Raw genomic sequence first — 20,836 nt, 5'->3', positions numbered from 1 at the left:
ACGATACATGAGTAAAGACTTGAGTCAGACACCTAGTTTGAGAGCAGCTGCTGGAAGAGAAGTACCACCATGTGCTGGGTCCTCAGGCAGCATCTCTGCCATGCAGGAGACATGCTCAGAGACAGTCAAACTGTCTCATATTCTGCCCATGCCTCAAGATAGTATTTTAAAACGGCCAAAGCTGCTAGCTAATAAAGCTCCAGAGTTTCTAATGAAGTTTTCAATCTGCTGACCAATGACCACAAAGAGCATCTGACCGCAATGCTCTGTACTAAGAAGCTGGGTCCAGAGTTTGTTACTTGTAAGAGCAGCCTTTAGTGTTATGCAGTACTATGCTCTTTTGAATGCCTTCCTACAGTGTTAATAAACAAAAAACAAACAAACAAACAAAAAAACAAACACAGAGCAGAGAAGAAAACATTCCTTTGCCTGTAAGTGTATTTCTATGCAGTTTTACAAACACTTTGGTTTCAAAAACAACCATATGAACTACGCTCCACAAACTTGCATAGCACAGAGTGCTAAAGAGTTAGCCCCTCCTCTTCAAGAAAGGTACCATAAAGGGTGGGTAAAGGATGAAACACAAAAAAAGTAACTTGTTTTCTGTACCCCTTGGTGGCTATAGGCTGGTGCTGTAGCTTTTTCCAAAGGCCATAAGGGGGAGGAAAAAGAAAAGAAAAGAAAAAGAAAAAGCAGAGATTAGGACTGCAGCTATACATGGAAGAAGAAACACGTTTAAAAAAAAAAAAAAAAAAAAAGCTTTTAATGAAGGAATGGATGAAAGACTTCCAGTTACAGGAATTAACGTTCTTATATACTCTTAGTGCAAAATGCAGAAAAGAACTAGGAGGGGAGAACCCTCCTTCAAAGACCTGGAAATTTTCCTAAACTAAAAATTAATTCCATGGTACTGGATGAGCAAAAATAAAACTGTGAAAAGCATATAAAGCCTTTTAAAAAGGAAAAAGGGCATAAAGGGGAGAAAAAGTTTTCATCTGACTTTAACAGCACTGTTTGTTTACCAGATAGAGTTTTCAAAATATTAACTGAAGACAAAAAAAGTCAGTTGAATCTCAAGTTACAATCAAGGAACCAGAGTTCACTTTGCCAAAGCAAATGACCATCTCTTTCTGTTACAGCAGAAGGTGACTAAAGCTAGAGTGCTACACAGAGAAAAGACCTCTCTGTGGGAGGAATTGAGAAACGACGTTAGTTGTTTATAAGGAATTCTAAATATAACAAGGGTGTTAGACTAGAGCAAGGCAGGAAAGTAAGAAGTAGGGAAATGAAGAGAATATGCAGATATGCTTAACTCCTCTCTGCAAGCAGTTACTTCTGACTGTAGTGGACCCTCAGCATCTCTGTTGCAGGTTCTCAGGCAGGAAAACAAACTGACACCAGTGGCTACTCTTGTAGTCTGAGAATTGTTCACATTTCAGTTCCTTTTTTAATATGAAGCAAACTGGACACTACCCATACCACAACGCTACCACGGGAGATCTATCCCATTCACACAGCCATATGCACTTCCTGCAGAGAAGGTAAAAGGCAAGGCTTCAGTAGTCGCTACATTCCACACCCCATCTGTATGGATACAACAGTTCTCAAAACAGTGATGCACATACTGTGTAGTCACCTAAATATCTGGCCTTGTTCTTCAAAAACCCTAAAAACAGAACTGTGAGCACATCTCCAAATAATTCAAATGAATTATCAGAGAATATCTTTGAGAGAATAATTTGTGAATACTTTTTAAAATTCCTTTCTTTCTTTGATTTTAAGTTTTTTATGTTTAAGTTTCAGCAAAGAAATCCTTTACAGTCTGTAAAATTTGAGATGCTGTGTAAAGTTTGATAATCACATTACCTACCATTACTTCACATTAAGATTTATAGCTCTTGTTCCCTAAAGCTATTTTGATGCTGTTGTAGCTTTTCATTACGTATACAAATACACACAACATAGATGTTTCAAAGCTGTCTTTACGTCACCACCACTGTGTATGTTGGGAGCAGAACAGATGAATGAAACTTTTCTGCACTGGTGCTACTTGAATAGCATTCACTGAAATTTCAGACACAGTTGAGAAAGTTGGGATGAAGCTGGAGCTCAGCTTCACAGTATCTTTCACACCTCAGACTGTGTATGTATGTCAGGGCTCAGCACCAGAGCCACTCTGTTCTGGGAACTTCACACAGGTTTAAACATGTCAGTGTTAACTTGGTCAAAATCAGAAGCAACATGCAAACATTCAGACTTTCTGCAAATAAAACATATGTAGAAAGTATAAAGTTTTAATGAAAACAAAGATGTGTGTGCAAAACCAGACCTTTTTACCAAGCTGCTCTCTGTGGCTGACAATAGTTCTGCATGCCTCAAACCTCCAAGCATGAGATTACTGTTGGTAACGCCATCACTGATGTGAGGCAAGAAGCAAGAAGGGATTGTGAAGAAGTTCTGAAGCTGCTTTGAGGATAAAAATCAGAGTATGTGAAGAACAGTAATATTTATAAGCTACTTGTGTGACTGTCTATAATTTCCAACCCAAGCACCTCAAAAATATTTACATTTCCCAAATTAAATGAAACAAGTATAATTCTGAAGATTATGACAACTTTAAATAGCACAGGATAATTCTCCTTCCATTATCTGCCTTGAATTTGGATTGCTTATTGTCAAAACTAAGAATATGAACAGAAAACATATTACTACGTTTGTTATAAAAGCATGCCATAACTTAGCAAAACTGTCTCCTGATATTAACCTTGTATATTGATCTCCCTCAAGTTTGCACCGGTACACCTTTATTAGAACAGCATAAAGAAAGAAACTACGTATAACATGAACATTTGTGGTAAGTATAATCATTGCAATAAACTAATTGCATAACGTTTCCAAAACTTATATATACAATTGTAAAACATGCTTAAAGTCTCAAACACTGTTTAAACATTTTTCTGTCTTCTTTTTCTTTGGGTAATCTTCAGTGCTACCATCAGCAATTTTGGTATGCAAACCGAGGAAATACACAGACTAAAGTGAGTAAAAGAAACCTGACTCCAAGTCTTTTGCCTGCCCGGTAGTAATGAGAAAAATATAAGCTAACCAGAAAATGCAGTAACTATGCTATGTATAAACTGCATTTCTATTACAGCAGTCAACACATGGCCCCAGACATTTGATCCCCAAGAGGTAGAGTAATTAAAAAAAACACAAATGTAAACCAATTAGCTTCAGTTTTGAGCAATACAAAAATATAAAAAGAAATATATTAATGAAATATAGCAACTTTGAGATAATTCTTAGTAAATGCATATTAGAGTCATTCAAAAAGATTTTTAGGGAGAAAAAGTTACATGCATTATAAATATAACGTGGCTGTCTGGGGTTCTGGCGCGGTAACTGTATGTTCTGCCACTCTTCTGGCATTGCACTGGGAACAAGGAAGGCATTTCTTAAATCTCTGAAGCTCATTAATCAGACATCCAAGATTGAGTACGCACTACGGTCTAGTTACCAGCAGACTAGGATAACTATGTAAAACCATACATGAGAAAAACTCAAAGAGGAAAGTTATTAAATGTTTACAGGCAAGAAACACATTTTAGCAGAACTGAAGGAATAATTTCTCAATTTCCCTTCTCAAACAGGGTAGTACCGGCATATGATCAACACCATTCTGACAAAAAACTTTACTAGTATCAACCTACAGACAAGCACAACAGAACATTTTCTCCTCATTTACATGTGCTTCAAATAAAATTCTGATACACATTTATTTTATATATATATATGTATATATAAATAAATGCATATATATATACACACATACATATATAAACACAAAAGAAAATCTAGCTGAGGTCCTCATTGCTGCAGCTTATCTGTTTAGTCTTACTGCTGAATAAGCATTTCTTCAGATAGTGTTCTTGACTGTCAGGGGATGCTATCTCTGGAAGTGATCTATGTGCTTCAGAAAACTGGTGGGCAAGAAAAAAGCATAGATGATTGTCGAACAAGAATTTTTAGTTGCTGGTGCAACTAAGGGTATCTATTTCTTGGGAAAATTGAAATATACTACTGATGTTCTAAGAACCACACAAGTGACTATTACAAACATGCATCTAAAATTTGTTGCATTAGCCACTGAATTAATGCATTTTCTACAGTAACTTAGAAGAATATTTTACAAAATACCAACATGTTAGATGTTAATCTTAGTGATTGTGAATCTCTCTGAATTATCCAACACAGAATCCACATAAAAAGTTGCAGTAAATTTTAGACAAACAGCCCAAATTGCCCTGGACTCTCAAAGGAGTGGTTACATGATCTGCTTCTCGGGAAGGAAGAATCAGTTTAGGTCTCCCCTTTCATTCCTTCCCAACTCCTGTTACAGTTTATCCCCTTCTTCAGGTGTAATTCCTTCGGTCTAGCGGTATACAGCAAATACTTGAAAAGCATTTGTTTCCCCACAGCTGAGGGGCAATAAGGCAAAGCAGACAGGGGTCAGATGGACAGAAATGTCATCAGACAAAAAGAGGAGTCACTCTGCTTTCTGGGTTGTAAGCACTACTTATTTTCCTGCCCTGCAGTATTTTTCTTCAAACTTCTTGTTGTTATGCAATTTTATGTCTGTGGGTTTTTTTTTTTTTTTTTTTTTTTTTTTAGAATAAACAGTTTATATACTTTGTTTACAACAATAAACCATTTTTATTTCCTTTTTATCTCACACCACACACAAACTTTCTACACTGTTAGAACTACAAAATATACAGTAACATTTGAAAGTTCACAAGAAGGATCACTGATACTGCTTCTAAATTTCTACCAAAAATGCTGTTTTCACAGCACCTTACAAAGTACACTTACACATATGATGCTACTGAAATAATGATAGTATCAATGGCTATTTCCTTCATCATGGTTGTTTTCCATCCATCATTGCACACTCCATTTTGATTTCCGATTATCTTTCTTTAAAAACATTAGAACATTTTGCAACATCTTTTTTAAAAGATCAGTTATCACTGCAGACAAATCCCTTCACATACAGAACATTAAACAAGTGATTAAAAAAAGTACTAACCTTTGTTGCGTGGAGTTCCGCAGCCTTCAAGGTTCAAAATTATATCTTCATCTTTGTCATCTGCAGTGCATCCCAAAAGCATCCAACTCTCGACGTCATCACTTTCAGATATCATGCTCTCCTCCTCATCACTTGAGCTATCATCTATTACCATCACCTCTTGGATGGCATGAGTTCCAACAGAACTAACTGAGGCAAGCTTCTCCCTAACACCTTTCCTTTGCCTTGGAATTTCTGTGTCTGATCCAGCAGGATGCAGTGTATCACATTCAGCAGCTCTGGCATGATTTGGTGTGGAAGATCCTAGATGGGTGTGTATTTTACCTTGAGCTAGAGAGCTTGTTGACTTCTTTGCCTTGCTTTCATAAACACTCTCTTCATCTGGTGTATCAGACAAGACAATGACCTCAGAGTCGTTGGAAACCTGAACATCATCATCGGGCAATTCAATGACGTTCTTGTCTTCATGCAGTGTCTCAGTTAGAGCTGAACTCTGACCTTTGACTCCTGCAACATCACCTTCTTCAGTCACATCCACTGTGCTGATTTCACCAAGATTTTGGGAATAGTGGATTTGGCTGTAGAGATGGAATTCCACCTCACTGTCGACACTCTGCTCACTGGATGACTCCTCACGATAAAGATCATCTTCATACACTTCAGTATCATCTGCGTCTTCATATCCATAAAACATTCTGGAAAACGAATAGTCTGTATCTGCAAAAAACATGAAAGGTTATTTTAGTATGCTCATGAATGTATATCCCAAGGCATGTTTCAAATGACACCTTTGGTCTTTCTGAAATTGCTAGGGTCAGTCATACTGCTCTGCAATATGGAAGACTGAGCAGATTAACAGCTACAAGAATCAATGCTCAAAACAATTAACAGCAGAAGCTACTTAAGGGTGCATTTTGTTTAACCTTATCAAATATGTTAACCTCAACTACTTTGGCTTCTGAAAGTTGTGGAAATTCTCAGGCACCAAAGCTCCTCTCTGTCCTTGGTTCAAAAACAAGGTTCCTGTGTGGATCGGTAGACAGATGACTGTACAAATCCAAGTCTTGATTGTCCCACCAACCAGTATTAATACCGCATACTTTGCAAATTGTATTACTAAGCAACATCTTATATATGCATACTCCCTGAAAGAACAGGGAAGCAACACTCAGTGGTATTCCATAGAAGCAACTTGAAACATCTACCTCTGAGCTGCATGGTCACCTGACCTGGCACTTCATTATTTAACCCTAGGACAAGAATTATTAGTGTGATGGTACAGAAGCATACAGATGTACTCTGAACGAGCACAAGTCACACGGTTCTATCAGGACTTACAAGCCGAGTTATGATGCCACAAAGATGCAGCTACAATGCACTTAGACATGAGGAAGGCACACCTGCAAACAGTATCTGCCCAGCTCAACATCAGCCACATCTCTATTCTCCTCCCTGCTGCGAAACAGTTATCTACAACTTTTACTGGCCTCTCTGGTGGATCTATGATTAAGGCCCAATTTCCCCCCCTTTTTTTTTGTACATAGCAATACCACTTGTTAAAAAAAAAATAAGCCATAAGAGCTGAATGATGGACAAAGTGCACCCTCAGCAAGTTTTCAGACGATGCAAAACTGAGGAGTGGTTGATGCAGCAGATGGTTGTACTGTCACTCAGGGCTACCTCAGTGTGCTGGAGAAATGGGCAGAGAGGATCCTCATGAAGTTCAACAAAGGTAAATATAAAGTCAGGCACCTCGGAAGCATAGAGGCTTGGGGCCAACTGCAACAACAAGATGACAGAAAAGGACCAGAGAGTGGAATAAGTTGACCATAAGTCAAAATACTTTTGTGACAAACAGCATGCTGGGCTCTTGAAGAATGTCAACAGCAAGTGGAGGGAGGCGATTTTTGGGTGGTCTTGTGTAGAGACGGGAGCTGGACTCCATGATCCTTGTGGCCCCCTTCCAATCTGAGATATTCAATGATGTTGTGACCCTTCCACTCTACTCAGCACTCACAAGAGCACATCTGGAGTCCTGTGTACAGCTCTGGGCTCTCCCATAGCAGAAAAACATGGACATGTTGAAGTGAGTGTAGCAACTAAGATGACTAAGGGAGAGAAGAATCTGTCAAACAAGGAGAGGCTGTTCATACTGGAGAATGGAAGGCTCAGAGAGTCTTATTAATGTACATAAGGACCTGACGGAGGACTAAAGAAGACCGACCCAGATTCTTCCAAGTAGTGTCCAACAGCATGGTAAGAGAATGGGCACAATTTACAATACAGAAGATTCCACTTGAACGTAAGAGAAAACTTTTTAACTGTTGCTCACAAGGGCTGTGGAGTCTCCACCCTTGACTAAATTCAAAACCCAACTGTACCTGGCCCAGAGCAAACTGCCCCAGGTTACATTGCTTTGAGTCACATTGCTTTGAGTCGAGGCAGTTGGACTAGACAATCTCAAGAAGTTCCTTCCAACTTCATCTATTCTCTGATCCTAACCAAACTGCAAGTATTTCTAAATAGAGAGTTCACTACATACTCATGAGCCAGGCCTAACACTTGAAGGTATTCTGAAGTTACTTTGTCTAACTCATGGGCTACATAATTTCATTTACATGCCCACATCACACATTAAGGAGAAGAAAAAAAAAAAATACTTTCTCTGGAAAGTCTTTCTGCGTATAGTCCTACAGAAGCCAACCAGCCTTTGTAGGTATGAAAAACTGCCAGACACAGATCACTTTTATGGTTGTTGAAGTGGAATGTTATTGTTTAAGTTTTCTGTATGGTTATTGTCTGTATGTGTACAGACATAAAAGTACAAAAATTTAGATTTGCTAGTCCTGGACTTAAGTAATTTGCATGATGACTGTATTCAAAGAACCTAAAGGCTCTTATTATAGTAGCTTTCTGTGAACACGTGTCGTGGTTTAACCCGGCTGGCAGCTAAACACCACGCAGCCGTTCGCTCACCCTCCCCCCTCCCTCTCTGGGACGGGGGAGAGAAATGGAAAGTGAAGCCCGTGAGTTGAGATAAAGACAGTTTAATAAGACAGGAAAATAATAATAATAATAATAATAATACAATGATGATAATAGTACTACTACTAATAATGTGTACAAACAAGTGATGCACAATGCAATTGCTCACCACCCGCTGACCGATGCCCAGCTTAACCCCGAGCAGTCCGGCCCCCTCCCCCCGGCTAGCCACCCCTATATATTGTTTAGCCTGACGTCAGATGCTATGGAATACCCCTTTGGCTAGTTTGGGTCACCTGTCCTGGGTCTGTCCCCTCCCAGCTCTTACTGCACCCCCAGCCTGCCTGTTGGCAGGACAGAGCAAAAGTCTGAGGTGTCCTTGGCTTGGTATAAGCACTGCTCTGCAACAATTAAAACATCGGGGTGTTATCAGCACTCTTCTCATCCTAAGCCAAAACACAGCATTCCACCAGCTACTAGGAAGAAAATTAATTCTGTTCTAACTGAAACCAGGACAACACGTCACAGGAGTTCCTCTCTGATAGATTTGTATTCATCTGTATTTTTGTTACATTAGAAGTCAATGTGAAGAGGAACACTTTCTTTCCCAAACATAAACATGGCAGCAAAAGCAGGAAAATGCAATTCTTAAGGAAAACCCATATGTTCTCCCCTCTTCTGCTTGGGCTTCAAGTAGGTCAGCATACATTTTTCAATCTCACCTGCACAGCTAAGGAAGCCACTTTGGTAATTGTTTGCTGAGATCACATCCAAACAGCATCAGAACTCTACCCTTTCATTGTTACGTGGGATCACCCTTTCAAATAGGGCTAGGCCTGTTCCAGTCCACAGGACAAGAACAAAAGAAGATCCAGCTCTAATCAAGCAAAGTTACAAGAGTAATTAGCAGTTATAGGAAGTGAGAAGAAAGACTTTCAGTAATGCAGGAAATCAAAGAATCTCTCTGAAACACTGCAATCTTAGAGATACTCAAAAAGACAACTTAATTCAAGCACTCTTTGCTTTGACTCTTGTCACCTTCTGGATAAAGTTACACAAAGTACCCACACGGCAGAGCTGAAAGTACACATCTGAACACGACTTTTGGATTTGAAGTGTCGAAGAACAGCCATGTATCTGACTTATAGACACTTCATAATGAAAACAAGAGTAAGAAGAGGCAGCATTGAACTACACTTACTGTGATCTATCCTCTCTAGACTACAGAAATTTAAACCAGTTGATGGCTCGTCTTCCTCTCAGGTCCATGCAGGAATTGGAACAATGAAGGGATCTTTCTCTTGCTCACTCAGCACGTGCATCAGGCCACTGAGAAACAAGAAACATCAAATATCAGCATCAGAAAATGGTGTGAAGATACCTATTTCTGCCTTTCTCTGCTGTAGGATTCTGACAACAGCTGTGTTCTACCACAGCATGAGAAATATGTCTCAAGCATAATCAAAGCAGACAAAAACACTGCCTCCAGGAAAGAGAAAAGGAGCGTGACAGAAAGTTGTGGTGTTTATCAGATTGTCAAAATAAAGCAGTCTTTTACTTACAATGGACAATAGCCTAAACATTTTTGCTGCCAGCTAGACTGTAACAAAAAAACATCCCTCATACCTGACTGTTAAAAAAGTAAATCGATCCCACATGGAGTAGCTAATGTTATCGTTAATACAAACTGCGGAGAGCAGAACACACTAACACATCATTCTTTTGAACTGGACTGCTGTAATTTTTAAAAACAAAGCAAGGAAACAAAAAAAAAAACTTCCAGCCCTGTGCCACAGGAGAACCCCGACCTTTCATCAACAAAAATCCTGCTGCTACCTGAACACCCTGCAGAGCTTTCCTCAGAGGTGTCTGATCACCCCTGTGGTAGGCCTTAAGTCAGAACTTCAAGTAAAGGGTTACCAGTGTAAAAAACAAAACAGAACAAAACAAACAAACGAACCACAGGAAAACAACAGATATCTGAATTTCTTTTAGCCATCCCGGAAAAAACTCTGTATGGCTGTACCTGGAAATACCTGGGGGATAGGGGGCATTTTCCTGAAACATTTGCAAAGACTGCTTGCCAGCACATTTTGTTTCACTCATTAAAACAAGCAAGCAAACAAGAATCCTCACTTTGTAAAGTAACAAAAGTTGGCAGCTGTACAGCCAAAGTCAGAAGGGAAACGTTGATGCTGACTTGCAGGAAGGGAGAAGGAGCAGAAACAAGTTAATCAGAAGCTCCAAAGCAACTTTAAAGTTGCACACAGGAAGCTACTCCCTCAGCCAAAATTTCAAAGCAGTTTGGAACACTGAGCCATAACAGGAGCACAGAAGGTGCTTTGATTGTGTGCCAGCAAGGTGTGCCAGCAAGATGCGACAGCCTTTCCCATGCCACTAATGCTTCCACCTATCTTGTGTCTCCCTACCACCTCCTCTCAAGTGCTTAACTTAATTCCTTTCGCTACTCTTAGTTCAACTCCAGCAAACTTTCACACAGTAACTTTCTTCTCTCTTCCTCTTGCCATTTCAAATATACATTCTGCTTAACTTCAAATACCAAGACTTTTTAGAAACAAACAACGAAAATCACTAAAAGAAGAATATGCCATCATTCGGTGTTGCAAAAACAGCTTTTCAGACAAGCACACTATCCCCATCAAACACCATCAGTGAATTCCAGTATTCCCTTAGTGTACTTGTTCTCTGCTTAATCTGTGCGGTGATATCAAATCTAACATGTCTAGGACAAAGGCTGTGTTGAAAATACAGCAACAAATGTGTTATTTCCTCACCTAGGGAGCAAAGATATGGCATATGTCTATAATCAGCCTCCCTGTTACAGACAGGAACGATGATAAAAACGGAAATCTTTTGAGGAAATTACCAAACACATCCTAAAATCACACGTATCTACCAGAAGAGTTCAGACATCAGAATGGTAGCAGACATCAACAGTCTTTACAGTTTCATCTAGGCTGGAACTTTTTTTTTGCATTTTCTATTTAGCCATATTTCTAATAGGTAAACTGGGTAGTACTTTAGACTGTTATGGCACACGTACAACTGACATGAAATTGCTGAAGAACTTAAATGTTCAGATACAGTTAAATGAAATCTTTCATTTCAATGGCTACAAGTGGTGTACAAGTAGCACACCTCTTCTTCACGTGGTGTAAGTGATCAAAATTATTAGCAACAGCAAAATGGAAATCACATCTTTGTTCCTCTTGCTACCCTGCGAAGTTATGTGATTGCCAAATCTAAATGTCTTAAAAAAATATCAATCCAACAACATATCGTTATCATCAGAGCAGAACATCAGGAGACGTTTTGTCCTTCACCTGTATTGGGTCTCTGTACTGAACACTGTGCAGTTCTTGTCTGGGCATAACTGAATAACCAAGCTGCACTCAAAGCAGGTGAGAAACGTTTTTGTTTCGTCGCCTGACGTGACACACGCAGCCTTTGAACACCCAGAGAAGCTCCCTGCAAGGACACGCTCAACGTAGAGCAGGAACGTACTCGCAGCAAAACATTTCAGAGCAGCTGTACGCACCTTAACTCCGTGGCAGCCACCTACAACAACTTTCCTAAAGGAAGCCCTGAGAAGGGCTGAGAGTACCTGTTGCTCGAGTTACACAGAGGCAACGGAAAGGCAGAGAGCATCAAAAAGCTGATCTAACGGCTACGCCTGCTAATGCGGGGCAAACTTTGTCGGCAGCTTCTTCTGCGGGCAACTGACCGGCTTCTGCCTCAGTGCCGAGACAAACACACGTGTCCTCCATCCGTGCCTGGCGAAACGTCCCCTTCCCGTCCCTGCAGCACAGCGCGAGTCATTCCAGCGGCGAGGCCGAGGCTCCGGGAGGCCACAGCCGAGCACCTCCCGCACCTGCAGCAGCACAGCGCGCGGTCAGGCCACCCGCGCCCAGCCCCGGGGCAGCGCCTCCCCCCCGCCCCCACACAGCCGGCACCGCACCGCGGGTCCCCGCCCGCCTCCCCCGCACCGGGGCCCGGCGGCGCTGACGGGGCCGCGAAGAGACGGGGGCAGGGACAGGGCCCGGGACAGGGGCAGGGGCAGGGCCCGCACGCACCGGGCAGGGCCGGGCCGGGCCGGTGCCTCGGCAGCGCCCGGGCCCTGCGCGCCCCGCGGGGACCCCGGGACACGGGGGCGGGGGGGGGTGCGGGGGCCGCCCGGGTACTCACTGCCGGCCGCACCGGGACGCGACGAGCCGGAAGTGGGGGCGCCGCGCCCCGCCCGCCGGCCGCGTGCTTCCGGCCCCGCCCCGCCCGCCCTCAGGCCCCGCCCACCCAGGCGCCAGGCCCCGCCCCTCTCCGCGCCCGCTGAGGGGAGGGAGGGGAGGGAGGGGCGCGGCGTCGCCGTCTCAGGGGTGCGTGAGGAGGGCTCCCTGCGCGGCTTGCCGAAGACCCCTAATGATAAAGCCCGTTAATAAAAGTCTTTTAAGGCATTCGACGCCTTGACGTGCGGCCCCAAAGCTGCCCCTGTTGTAAACGAGGCGTTGCAGGCGCAACAGTCACTGACAGAAACCCGCAGCGGTGCCCAGGTTCCTGCCCCGGAACCTGCTAGAAACTTCCACGCGCTTCGTGATTATTTGATTTCTCGTCCGGGTTCTTGCAGTGGAAAGGAAGGGCAAGGCATTTTCACACAAGCAGTATCTCAATCCCTCAGTGCTCTGCGGGCTTTCCTGCAGCTGCCTGCATCCTCTTCCTCGGCAAAGCAAACCTGCTTAGGAAAGGGGAAGTTACGTTTCTAAATTTCTGTCATTACCGTGAGAAACTGCACACACAGCTTTCGGCTGAAACTACTTCCACAGGGGTCGCAGTGGTGTTGGCCAGAGCTGCTCATCTTCTGCGGGTGCCGTGTCGCAGGGAGCCCCTGCGCTGAAGCCGTGCTGTGCTTGGCAATGGGGTGACGCCAAGTGCCAGGAAAGACACAGGCACCGGCTGACAGCAGAGACCCCTGGGGCCAGCAGAAATAACTCACAGGTGGTCAGTTACCTGTCACTGACACAGCCAGCACCAGGGGCCTCAGCTTCATAGGATCACAGAGTGGTTTGGGTTGGAAGGGACCTTAAAGACTACCCAGTGCCAACCCTCCCCCCAACCCAGGCTGCCCCCAGCCCCATCCAGCCTGGCCTTGGGCACTGCCAGGGATGGGGCAGCCACAGCTCCTCTGGGCATTTTCTTCCTTATACCTACTGTAAATGTACCCTTTTTTAGTTTAAAGCCATTACCCCTTGTCCTATCCCTACACACCCTGACAAGGAGTCCCTCCCCAGCCTTTCTCTAGCCCCCTTTAGGTATTGGAAAGTTGTTATAAGGTCTTCCCAGAGCCTTCTCTTCTCTAGGATGAACAACCACAAATCCCTCAGCCTGTCTTTATAGGAGAGGTTCTCCAGCCCTTCATCATCTCTGTGGCCCTCCTGTGGACTCATAATACTTCCCTGTCCTCCTTGTGCTGGGGGCCCCAGAGCTGAGTGCAGGGCTCCAGGTGGGGTTTCACAAGAGCAGAGCAGAGGGGGACAATCTGCATCCCCTCAGGTGCTGTAGCACTGTGCACAGCCCCTGTGACCTTTGGCCAGGCTCCTCTGGCTGGGGCTGGGGTCTCTGTGCAAAGACACGCACAGTGAGTGGAGAGACCCTCACCCAGGAAAGCGATTCAGTATTGCAAAGAAGCCTCACATTAAGCCTGCACAGCATGCTTCCGCTTTCATTAGTATAACAGGTGCAGTTAGCCACAGCAGGTAGCAGCGAGTTCATGGAATCTTGGAATCGTTCAGGCTGGAAAAGACCTCTAAGATCATCTGGTCCAACCATCCCCTTACCACCAATGTCACTCACTAAACCATGTCCCTAAGCGCCAGGTCCAACTTCTCCTGAAATACTCCCAGGGACAGGGACTTCACCACCTCCCTGGGCAACCCATCCCAATGCCTGACTACTCGTTCTGATAAGAAATGCCTCCCAATTTCCAACCTAAACCTCCCCTTGTACAACTTGAGGACATTCCCTCTAGTCCAATCACAAGTTACCTGTGAGAAGAGGGTCACCCCCAGCTCCCCACAGCTTCCTTTCAGCTAGCTGTGGAGAACAACAAGGTCTGCCCTGAGCCTCCTCTTCTCCAGACTAAACAGCCCCAGTTTCCTCAGCTGCTCCTCATAAGACTTGTGTTCCAGTTGTCACCATGCAGGTCATCCTAGAAATGGGAAAAGAGAGCAGCAAGGAGGACGTGGATGTAGGGAGAGATTAGCCCTCAGCTGGATCTGCTGCTGGGCTGCTTTGGGGGGTTTGGTCACCCCTGTGGCTGCAGAGCATTTCCTCCATCCGGGAGCCCCTCAGAGCCACGAGTGTACTTGGGCAGGGGCAAGCACTGCTGACCCCAGCAGGTGGCTGGCATGCACAAGCTGGCGTGTGCATTTCTGCTTCTGCTGAGCATGGAGCTTTCGTTTCTGTTTTCATTTTTTATAGGCCTTTAAGACTTTAGGGGCTTTCTTAATACACTTCTTGTACTCTGTTTTCAACATTACTGGCATGTAATTACCACCTGCATTTTGCCCCTGGGAACATTAGTAAAGGCATACATGTGCTGGCAGGAAAAGTGCCTCCTGAAGGGCAAAATGATCTGATTCTCTGATCATCTAAGCTTTAAGGTCAATAAAGAAAAAAAAAATGAACAGAAAATGACCTGCAAGTATGAAGGTTTTTTCTTCTGGCTGCAAGTCAGCAGGCCCTGGAAAGAGTTAGAAACACAACTGTGGCACCTGATACATGCAACAGGTTACTGTAGACTGTAGAAATACAATCTGATCATGACACCCTTCAAAAGGATAACTGTTTTACTGCCTCTGAGTATTACAAAACCTTCTTAAATGTATCATTTAATTAATCATTGTAAAACAATGGCTGTTAATATGGTTAAAGGATGAAATAGAATTGGAAAATATTTGGTGACTGTCAAGGCCCAAAGGGCACTGAAGGGATGCAAGACACTGTTGTGGTTTAACCCGGCCAGCAGCTAAACACCACGCAGCCGTTCGCTCACCCTCTCCCCTCCCTCTCTGGGACGGAGGAGAGAAATGGGAAAGTGAAGCCCGTGAGTTGAGATAAAGACAGTTTAGTAAGACAGAAATATAATAATAACAACAGTAATAATAACAATAATGATGATTATAGTACTTATAATAATAATGTCAATGAAACAAGTGATGCACAATGCAATTGCTCACCACCCGCTGACTGATGCCCAGCCTAACCCCGAGCAGCCAGCCCTCCCACCCCAGCTAGCCCCCCATATAATTGTTTAGCATTACTCCAGATGGTATGGAATACCCCTTCGGCCAGTTTGGGTCACCTGTCTGTCCCCTCCCAGCTCCTGCTGCACCCCCAGCCTGCCTGCTGGCAGGACAGAGTGAGAAGCTGAAACATCCTTGGCTTGGTGTAAGCACTGCTCTGCGACAATTAAAACATCGGGGTGTTATCAGCACTCTTCTCATCCTAAGCCAAAACACAGCATTCCACCAGCTACTAGGAGGAAAATAAATTCTATCCTAACTGAAACCAGGAGACAGACTCCCAATGGCTCTTGAACAGGAGATGTTTTTTGCCCTTTTTCACCACTACATATACTTTCCCCATAGCCCCAGGTGCTGTTCACACGCCGAATCTGTCATACAATTGGTTAGAGACCCTCAGACACGCGCCTCGAGCCAGCCAGCAATTGGCCACTGCCCAAAGCTCATCCTCAACACTGTAGCCAAGTCCCCAGGGAGATGCCTGATGTCCAGGCTGGGGCAGCCCCTTGGCTGCCCTGGTCCTGGCTGTGGCACTGGTGTGGGCACTGACTGATTGGCCAGTGTCTAATATTACATTATTATATTAAAACAATGTAATAAAACAATGTTTGTTTGCAGAAAGGTCCTTGGTCAGGTAACTTCCCAGATTATTTCCAGGAAGCAGAATTACATATTTCTAGAAAGAGAAGCAGAAAGGTTAGAGAATTTGGGTTTAGCACAGGCTACAGGGGCATTTCGTGCTTGCAAGAAATTATTCTTGCTATATTTGACCTTAAAAGGAAGTTTCTTTTGAGGCCTGTCACTATGGAAAGTAAGTGGCTGCTTCTGACACACCCTGTGTGGCTGCGTGGACTCCACTGCCCTACAGTGCCGCACAGCTGCCCCGGGGACACCGAGGGAGCTGACAGCATCAGTACACAGCCTTTCTGAAGGACAGCCTCTTCAATGAGCCTACCAGTAACCAGTTCTTCTCCTCCCTATCAGGTCACTGAAACCCATCTGGGCCATATGCCCCTGTGTATGACCACCTTGTGCTGGACACTTGTCTTGGTATGGCTTATATTGCACCACTGTGCGTTGGTGTAGAGGCACGAGGAAGCTGGTACGAATGCATGTAAATAGCATTCGCTGTTAGCCTCACTCAGGGGGAGTTACTGTCTTCTCCAGCTCTAGCAGCACAGCTTCTCTAGTCCAGAAAAGTGCAGGCATGGTCATCAGGAGCCTGAATGGCTTTTACTGAGCTTGACTTGAGAACAGTCACTGCTGTAGGAGAGCACAGAAGCACAATGGTTTGTGTAGCACTAAACTTCTGGTTTGGCCTTCATATATTATCAGAAAAGCAAAGCCACATGTTTGCCTTTATGTCATTTATTTCTCCTTGAAGAAACCGCCTTCACCAGTGCTTGTTGGTCATAGTGTGTTAAATGCTTTTGGTTGGGAAGTAACATGGCTCTGTTGAACAGACATGCCACAGGGTGCATTGCTGTTGCAGAGAAGCAGATGGAGTTGCTTTCATTAAATGCAGTGGGGTTTATGTGTGATCCTCAGGCACCGGCATTTTCACCCATTTCTCTCTCACGCGAAATGAGTCCTGCCTCTACTGTTGTTTACAGAATCACAGAATCACAGAATCACAGAATTTCCAGGTTGGAAGAGACCTCAAGATCATCGAGTCCAACCTCTGACCTAACACTAGAAGTCCTCCACTAAACCATATCCCTAAGCTCTACATCTAAACGTCTTTTGAAGACTTCCAGGGACGGTGACTCCACCACTTCCCTGGGCAGCCTGTTCCAATGCCTAACAACCCTTTCGGTAAAGAAGTTCTTCCTAACATCTAACCTAAAACTCCCCTGGCTCAACTTTAGCCCATTCCCCCTCGTCCTGTCACCAGGCACGTGGGAGAACAGGCCAACCCCCACCTCGCTACAGCCTCCTTTATGGTACCTTTAGAGAGCGATAAGGTCGCCCCTGAGCCTCCTCTTCTCCAGGCTGAACAAGCCCAGCTCCCTCAGCCGCTCCTCGTAGGACTTGTTCTCCAGGCCCCTCACCAGCTTCGTCGCCCTTCTCTGCACCCGCTCAAGCACCTCCATGTCCTTCTTGTAGCGAGGGGCCCAAAACTGAACACAGTACTCGAGGTGCGGCCTCACCAGAGCTGAGTACAGGGGGACGATCACCTCCCTAGCCCTGCTGGTCACACTGTTTCTGATACAAGCCAGGATGCCGTTGGCCTTCTTGGCCACCTGAGCACACTGCTGGCTCATATTCAGCTGACTATCCACCATCACTCCCAGGTCCTTCTCTGCCTGGCAGCTCTCCAACCATTCCTCTCCCAGCCTGTAGCTCTGCTTGGGGTTATTGCGCCCCAGGTGCAGTTTCTCAGGATTAATGATAAACTCCACCTACATTGCACCTGAGCCCAGGTCCAAATTTCTCACTTCCTCCTCCAAACAACCCATCCCCTTTTGTGTGCCAGGCACTTGCTTGCACAACAGATGAGAGGACCTCAGCACAAAGGCTCAGGCTCTGATACTCATAGACAACCGGAAGAACAGTGGTGGCTTTCCCTTTTCATCCAGTTGCTGATGCTGTGAGACATCTGTGCTCAGCATTCTGCCGTGCTCTGGCTTCTCTCCTCTTTTCCCCCACTTCCAGAACCCACAACCTGAAGCTTTCAAAGCTGCTACAGGTAGAAGGAAATGTCTCCCTACAACCCAGAAAGGGGCTGAAAAGCTTCAGAGGATGTCAGGTTTGAAAACAGCCCTGTCTCCCTCCTATATGAAATGGTCTGCTGTAGCTGATTGCTTGCTCCAGGCATCTTTTGAAATGGCAGTGCTGTGCTCTCCAGGCTGTTGGCATCCCTGACACTGTCCTGCAGCAGGGAGTGGTGGTGTTTTACTGTCTTCCTGCTGTGATGTGCCTGGACTCTCCCAGAAGTCACTGGATGCACAGGAAAGGGAGCAGCCATTCTCTCAACCCTACACTGCTGCCTTACACACCTGCGCCCCTGCACCCTCCTTCCTCTCCCACCTGCCTGCCTTTCAGTGAGTGGTCAAGTGGCTGTGCACTCCAAGGAAGCAGAAATGAGGCATTCCAGAGGAAATCAGTGCTGGTGTCAGAGAAGAATCTGCAGCATTTCCAATTGCTTGGAGACACTTCAGGTCCCCCTGAGTCCCCCAGACTGCAGGAATCTGGTTGTTATTACACCACATGCTGTAAGTGCTTAATAAGGAAGAGGGAGAAAGGGAAATTTTCTACATGCGTACACTGGCAATGTACAGTTCAGATGCCAGTAGGTGGCACCCAAGAATGTGCAGCATTGTGCAAGTGGCTTTGTGCAAGCCTCGCTGCTTGCTCACCGTAGACGACGACACCTCTGCACCTTCAGCCTCTACACTCCTCGTAACCTCCCAGGAAGCCTGAAGTGCTCTGCCACTGGAGCAGAGAGCTGCCAAAATAGACCCTGAGAAAACAAGCGATTATTTTCATTTAGTTCTTTTTAAACTATTTTTCCAAGTGTTTTAGGAAACAGCATGAAGGAATCCAGAATTAGACTCAATAATGCTATTCATTATTAAGGTGTTCATGTTAGGATGCTGTTTTCTGTTGCTTGTAACTTTGTTAGATGTCAGTCCTGTGAGGTGAACCGGCCCCCAAGAGCTGTTTCTTGATATGAAATCCCTTTGTCACAGACAGAAAGAGTTGGTCTGTCTAAGAGCATTGCTGAAGAAAGTTACATGAGCCTTGGCCATGTTAAAAATCTTTTTGTGAGGTTTCGTCCAGTCCAGAAAAATGTGAGAGTGCAACTGAAGAAAGCAGCCATGCAAAGAGGTCAAGTTAAATGTGCACAGGCAGTCACATGCTGGTTTTTAAGAGCTTAATTTTGCAAACCTAATGAATGTTACTTTTACCTAGACACACTGAATGTGAAGGGGTGTATTTGTTTCTGGTTACCTGTGCTGATGGAAGATGTTTCCCAGCATATGCTGTTTCCTGACAACCATGCTGTTTTCATCCAGCAGCTGTATCTGGTATTTGATTAATTGATTGATTCATTGATTGATTTGTGTTGGATGGACCTGTGAACTCCATTTTTTTCTGTCCAGTAGAATATATACACTTTGAGGTGGTGAACCAGTCATCCCCCCTGATGTTCATACATGGACTTGCTTCAGAGTTGGGAGCAGTTCACTGGGCCAGGCAGGAGCAGCCAGCAGAGTCTGCATGGGCCTGTCACAGAATCCGGTGGCGGCTGGAACTGCAGTAGCATTTAAATGGTTCAGAAAACATTCAGCAAGGAAGATGGGAGGAAGAGGAAAGAGGAGGAAAACAAGAGAAAGAAGAACAACTAACAGATGAGAGGAAAGAGGTCACAGATGTTCGCTGTTGCTATTGCTACTATTTTCACACCTTGCCTCCAGTCTGCCGCCTCCAGCAACAGAAAGATGCATTGCACAGAGCACAGAAAATCATGCTCAAAAGACTTTGCACTGACATGGTGTGAAAATCATAGATGTTGAACCCTGACAGGGTGTTCCGTGGCCTGCCCTGGTCGGATCCCATGTAAGAAGTCTTCAGGACGGTACAAAAAGTCTGCATGGTTCCATGTGTGGCTGGATTGGGCCTTCTGGGTACAGCCCACATGGAAGTTTGTCATGACGTTGCATTTGGACCTGTGCAACTTCCTGATCTGTAGCCCATCATTGTCCTCATCTGAGTGCAGCAGGAGCAGGAGCACTTCAGAAGTTAATTAAATTCCCACCCACCACCTGGTCTGCTCCTCCTCTTCCCAGTGCTTCACTTTGCAGTTTCAAACAGAACAGCGGGAGAGGGGAGGGACTGTAATTATTTAGGTCCTTGGAGCTAGCTCTATAGTGCCTCATGGCTTGTTAATTACAGTTTCATCTGTGCTAGTTAGTGGAGGACCAGAGAGCACGTGGGGGACATGGACCGGGGGGGGGGGGGGGAGGAGGGGCTCAGCGAAGTCAGGCAGAACCCACCAGGGCTGACAAAAGGGAGAAGCCAGAGTGAGAGGGGTGGAGGGGCAGAGGACCAGGGGAGAACAGGGAATGGAAAGCATCTGGGAAGCAGAGGAGGACAGAGGAAAAAAAGGAAAGGACGTGCTGAGTATGGGTTGCAGCATAGTTTATCTGTGGAGAGATGGGCAAGCAGCTTAGGCACCAAGGGGCTCTATGTGCTGTCATGACCCGTGTGTCTCTTCGCTGTGCTTCACACCATGCCCACCTACTTCCTCTGGCAGTACAAATAAATACCCGTGCTCCAAAACCAAGTGCTGGATGTTCCTTAGTGCAGTTGCGTGGACATTGGCTTCTGGAGGACAGAATCACTTTCACAACATATTGAATCTTCTGAGAGAAAATATTTCCTTTCCTAAATCATTCTAATTTTCTCACTGAATGAACAAAATAATTGCAATGGTGTTCTGCCT

The 20,836-nt window shown here is 44.9% G+C and overlaps 1 protein-coding gene across 3 annotated transcripts in view; it reads right to left on the bottom strand.

Moving 5' to 3' along the window:
- ZCCHC7 (zinc finger CCHC-type containing 7) overlaps positions 1-12,368 on the bottom strand; it is a 117,010-nt gene extending 104,642 nt beyond the window's left edge. The window contains exons 1-3 of one of the 3 annotated variants that reach the window (XM_084305626.1): positions 12,281-12,368; positions 11,820-11,966; positions 5,090-5,806 (exon numbers count right to left, since the gene is read on the bottom strand). In XM_084305626.1, the coding sequence (XP_084161752.1) occupies positions 5,090-5,806; positions 11,820-11,862 (760 nt within the window). In that variant the 5' untranslated portion in view covers positions 11,863-11,966; positions 12,281-12,368. Of the gene's footprint in view, positions 1-5,089; positions 5,807-9,275; positions 9,404-11,819; positions 11,967-12,280 lie in introns of those variants that run through there. The other 2 variants (XM_084305628.1, XM_084305627.1) reach the window with 2 other exon arrangements.
- Between the last annotated feature and the right edge of the window lie 8,468 nt (positions 12,369-20,836).

This window comes from Netta rufina (genome assembly GCF_964035555.1).
Source record: "Netta rufina genome assembly, chromosome: Z".
NCBI lineage: Eukaryota > Metazoa > Chordata > Aves > Anseriformes > Anatidae > Netta > Netta rufina.
Note: the sequence above shows the minus strand (reverse complement) of the source record. Positions and strands in the feature narration are given on the sequence as shown.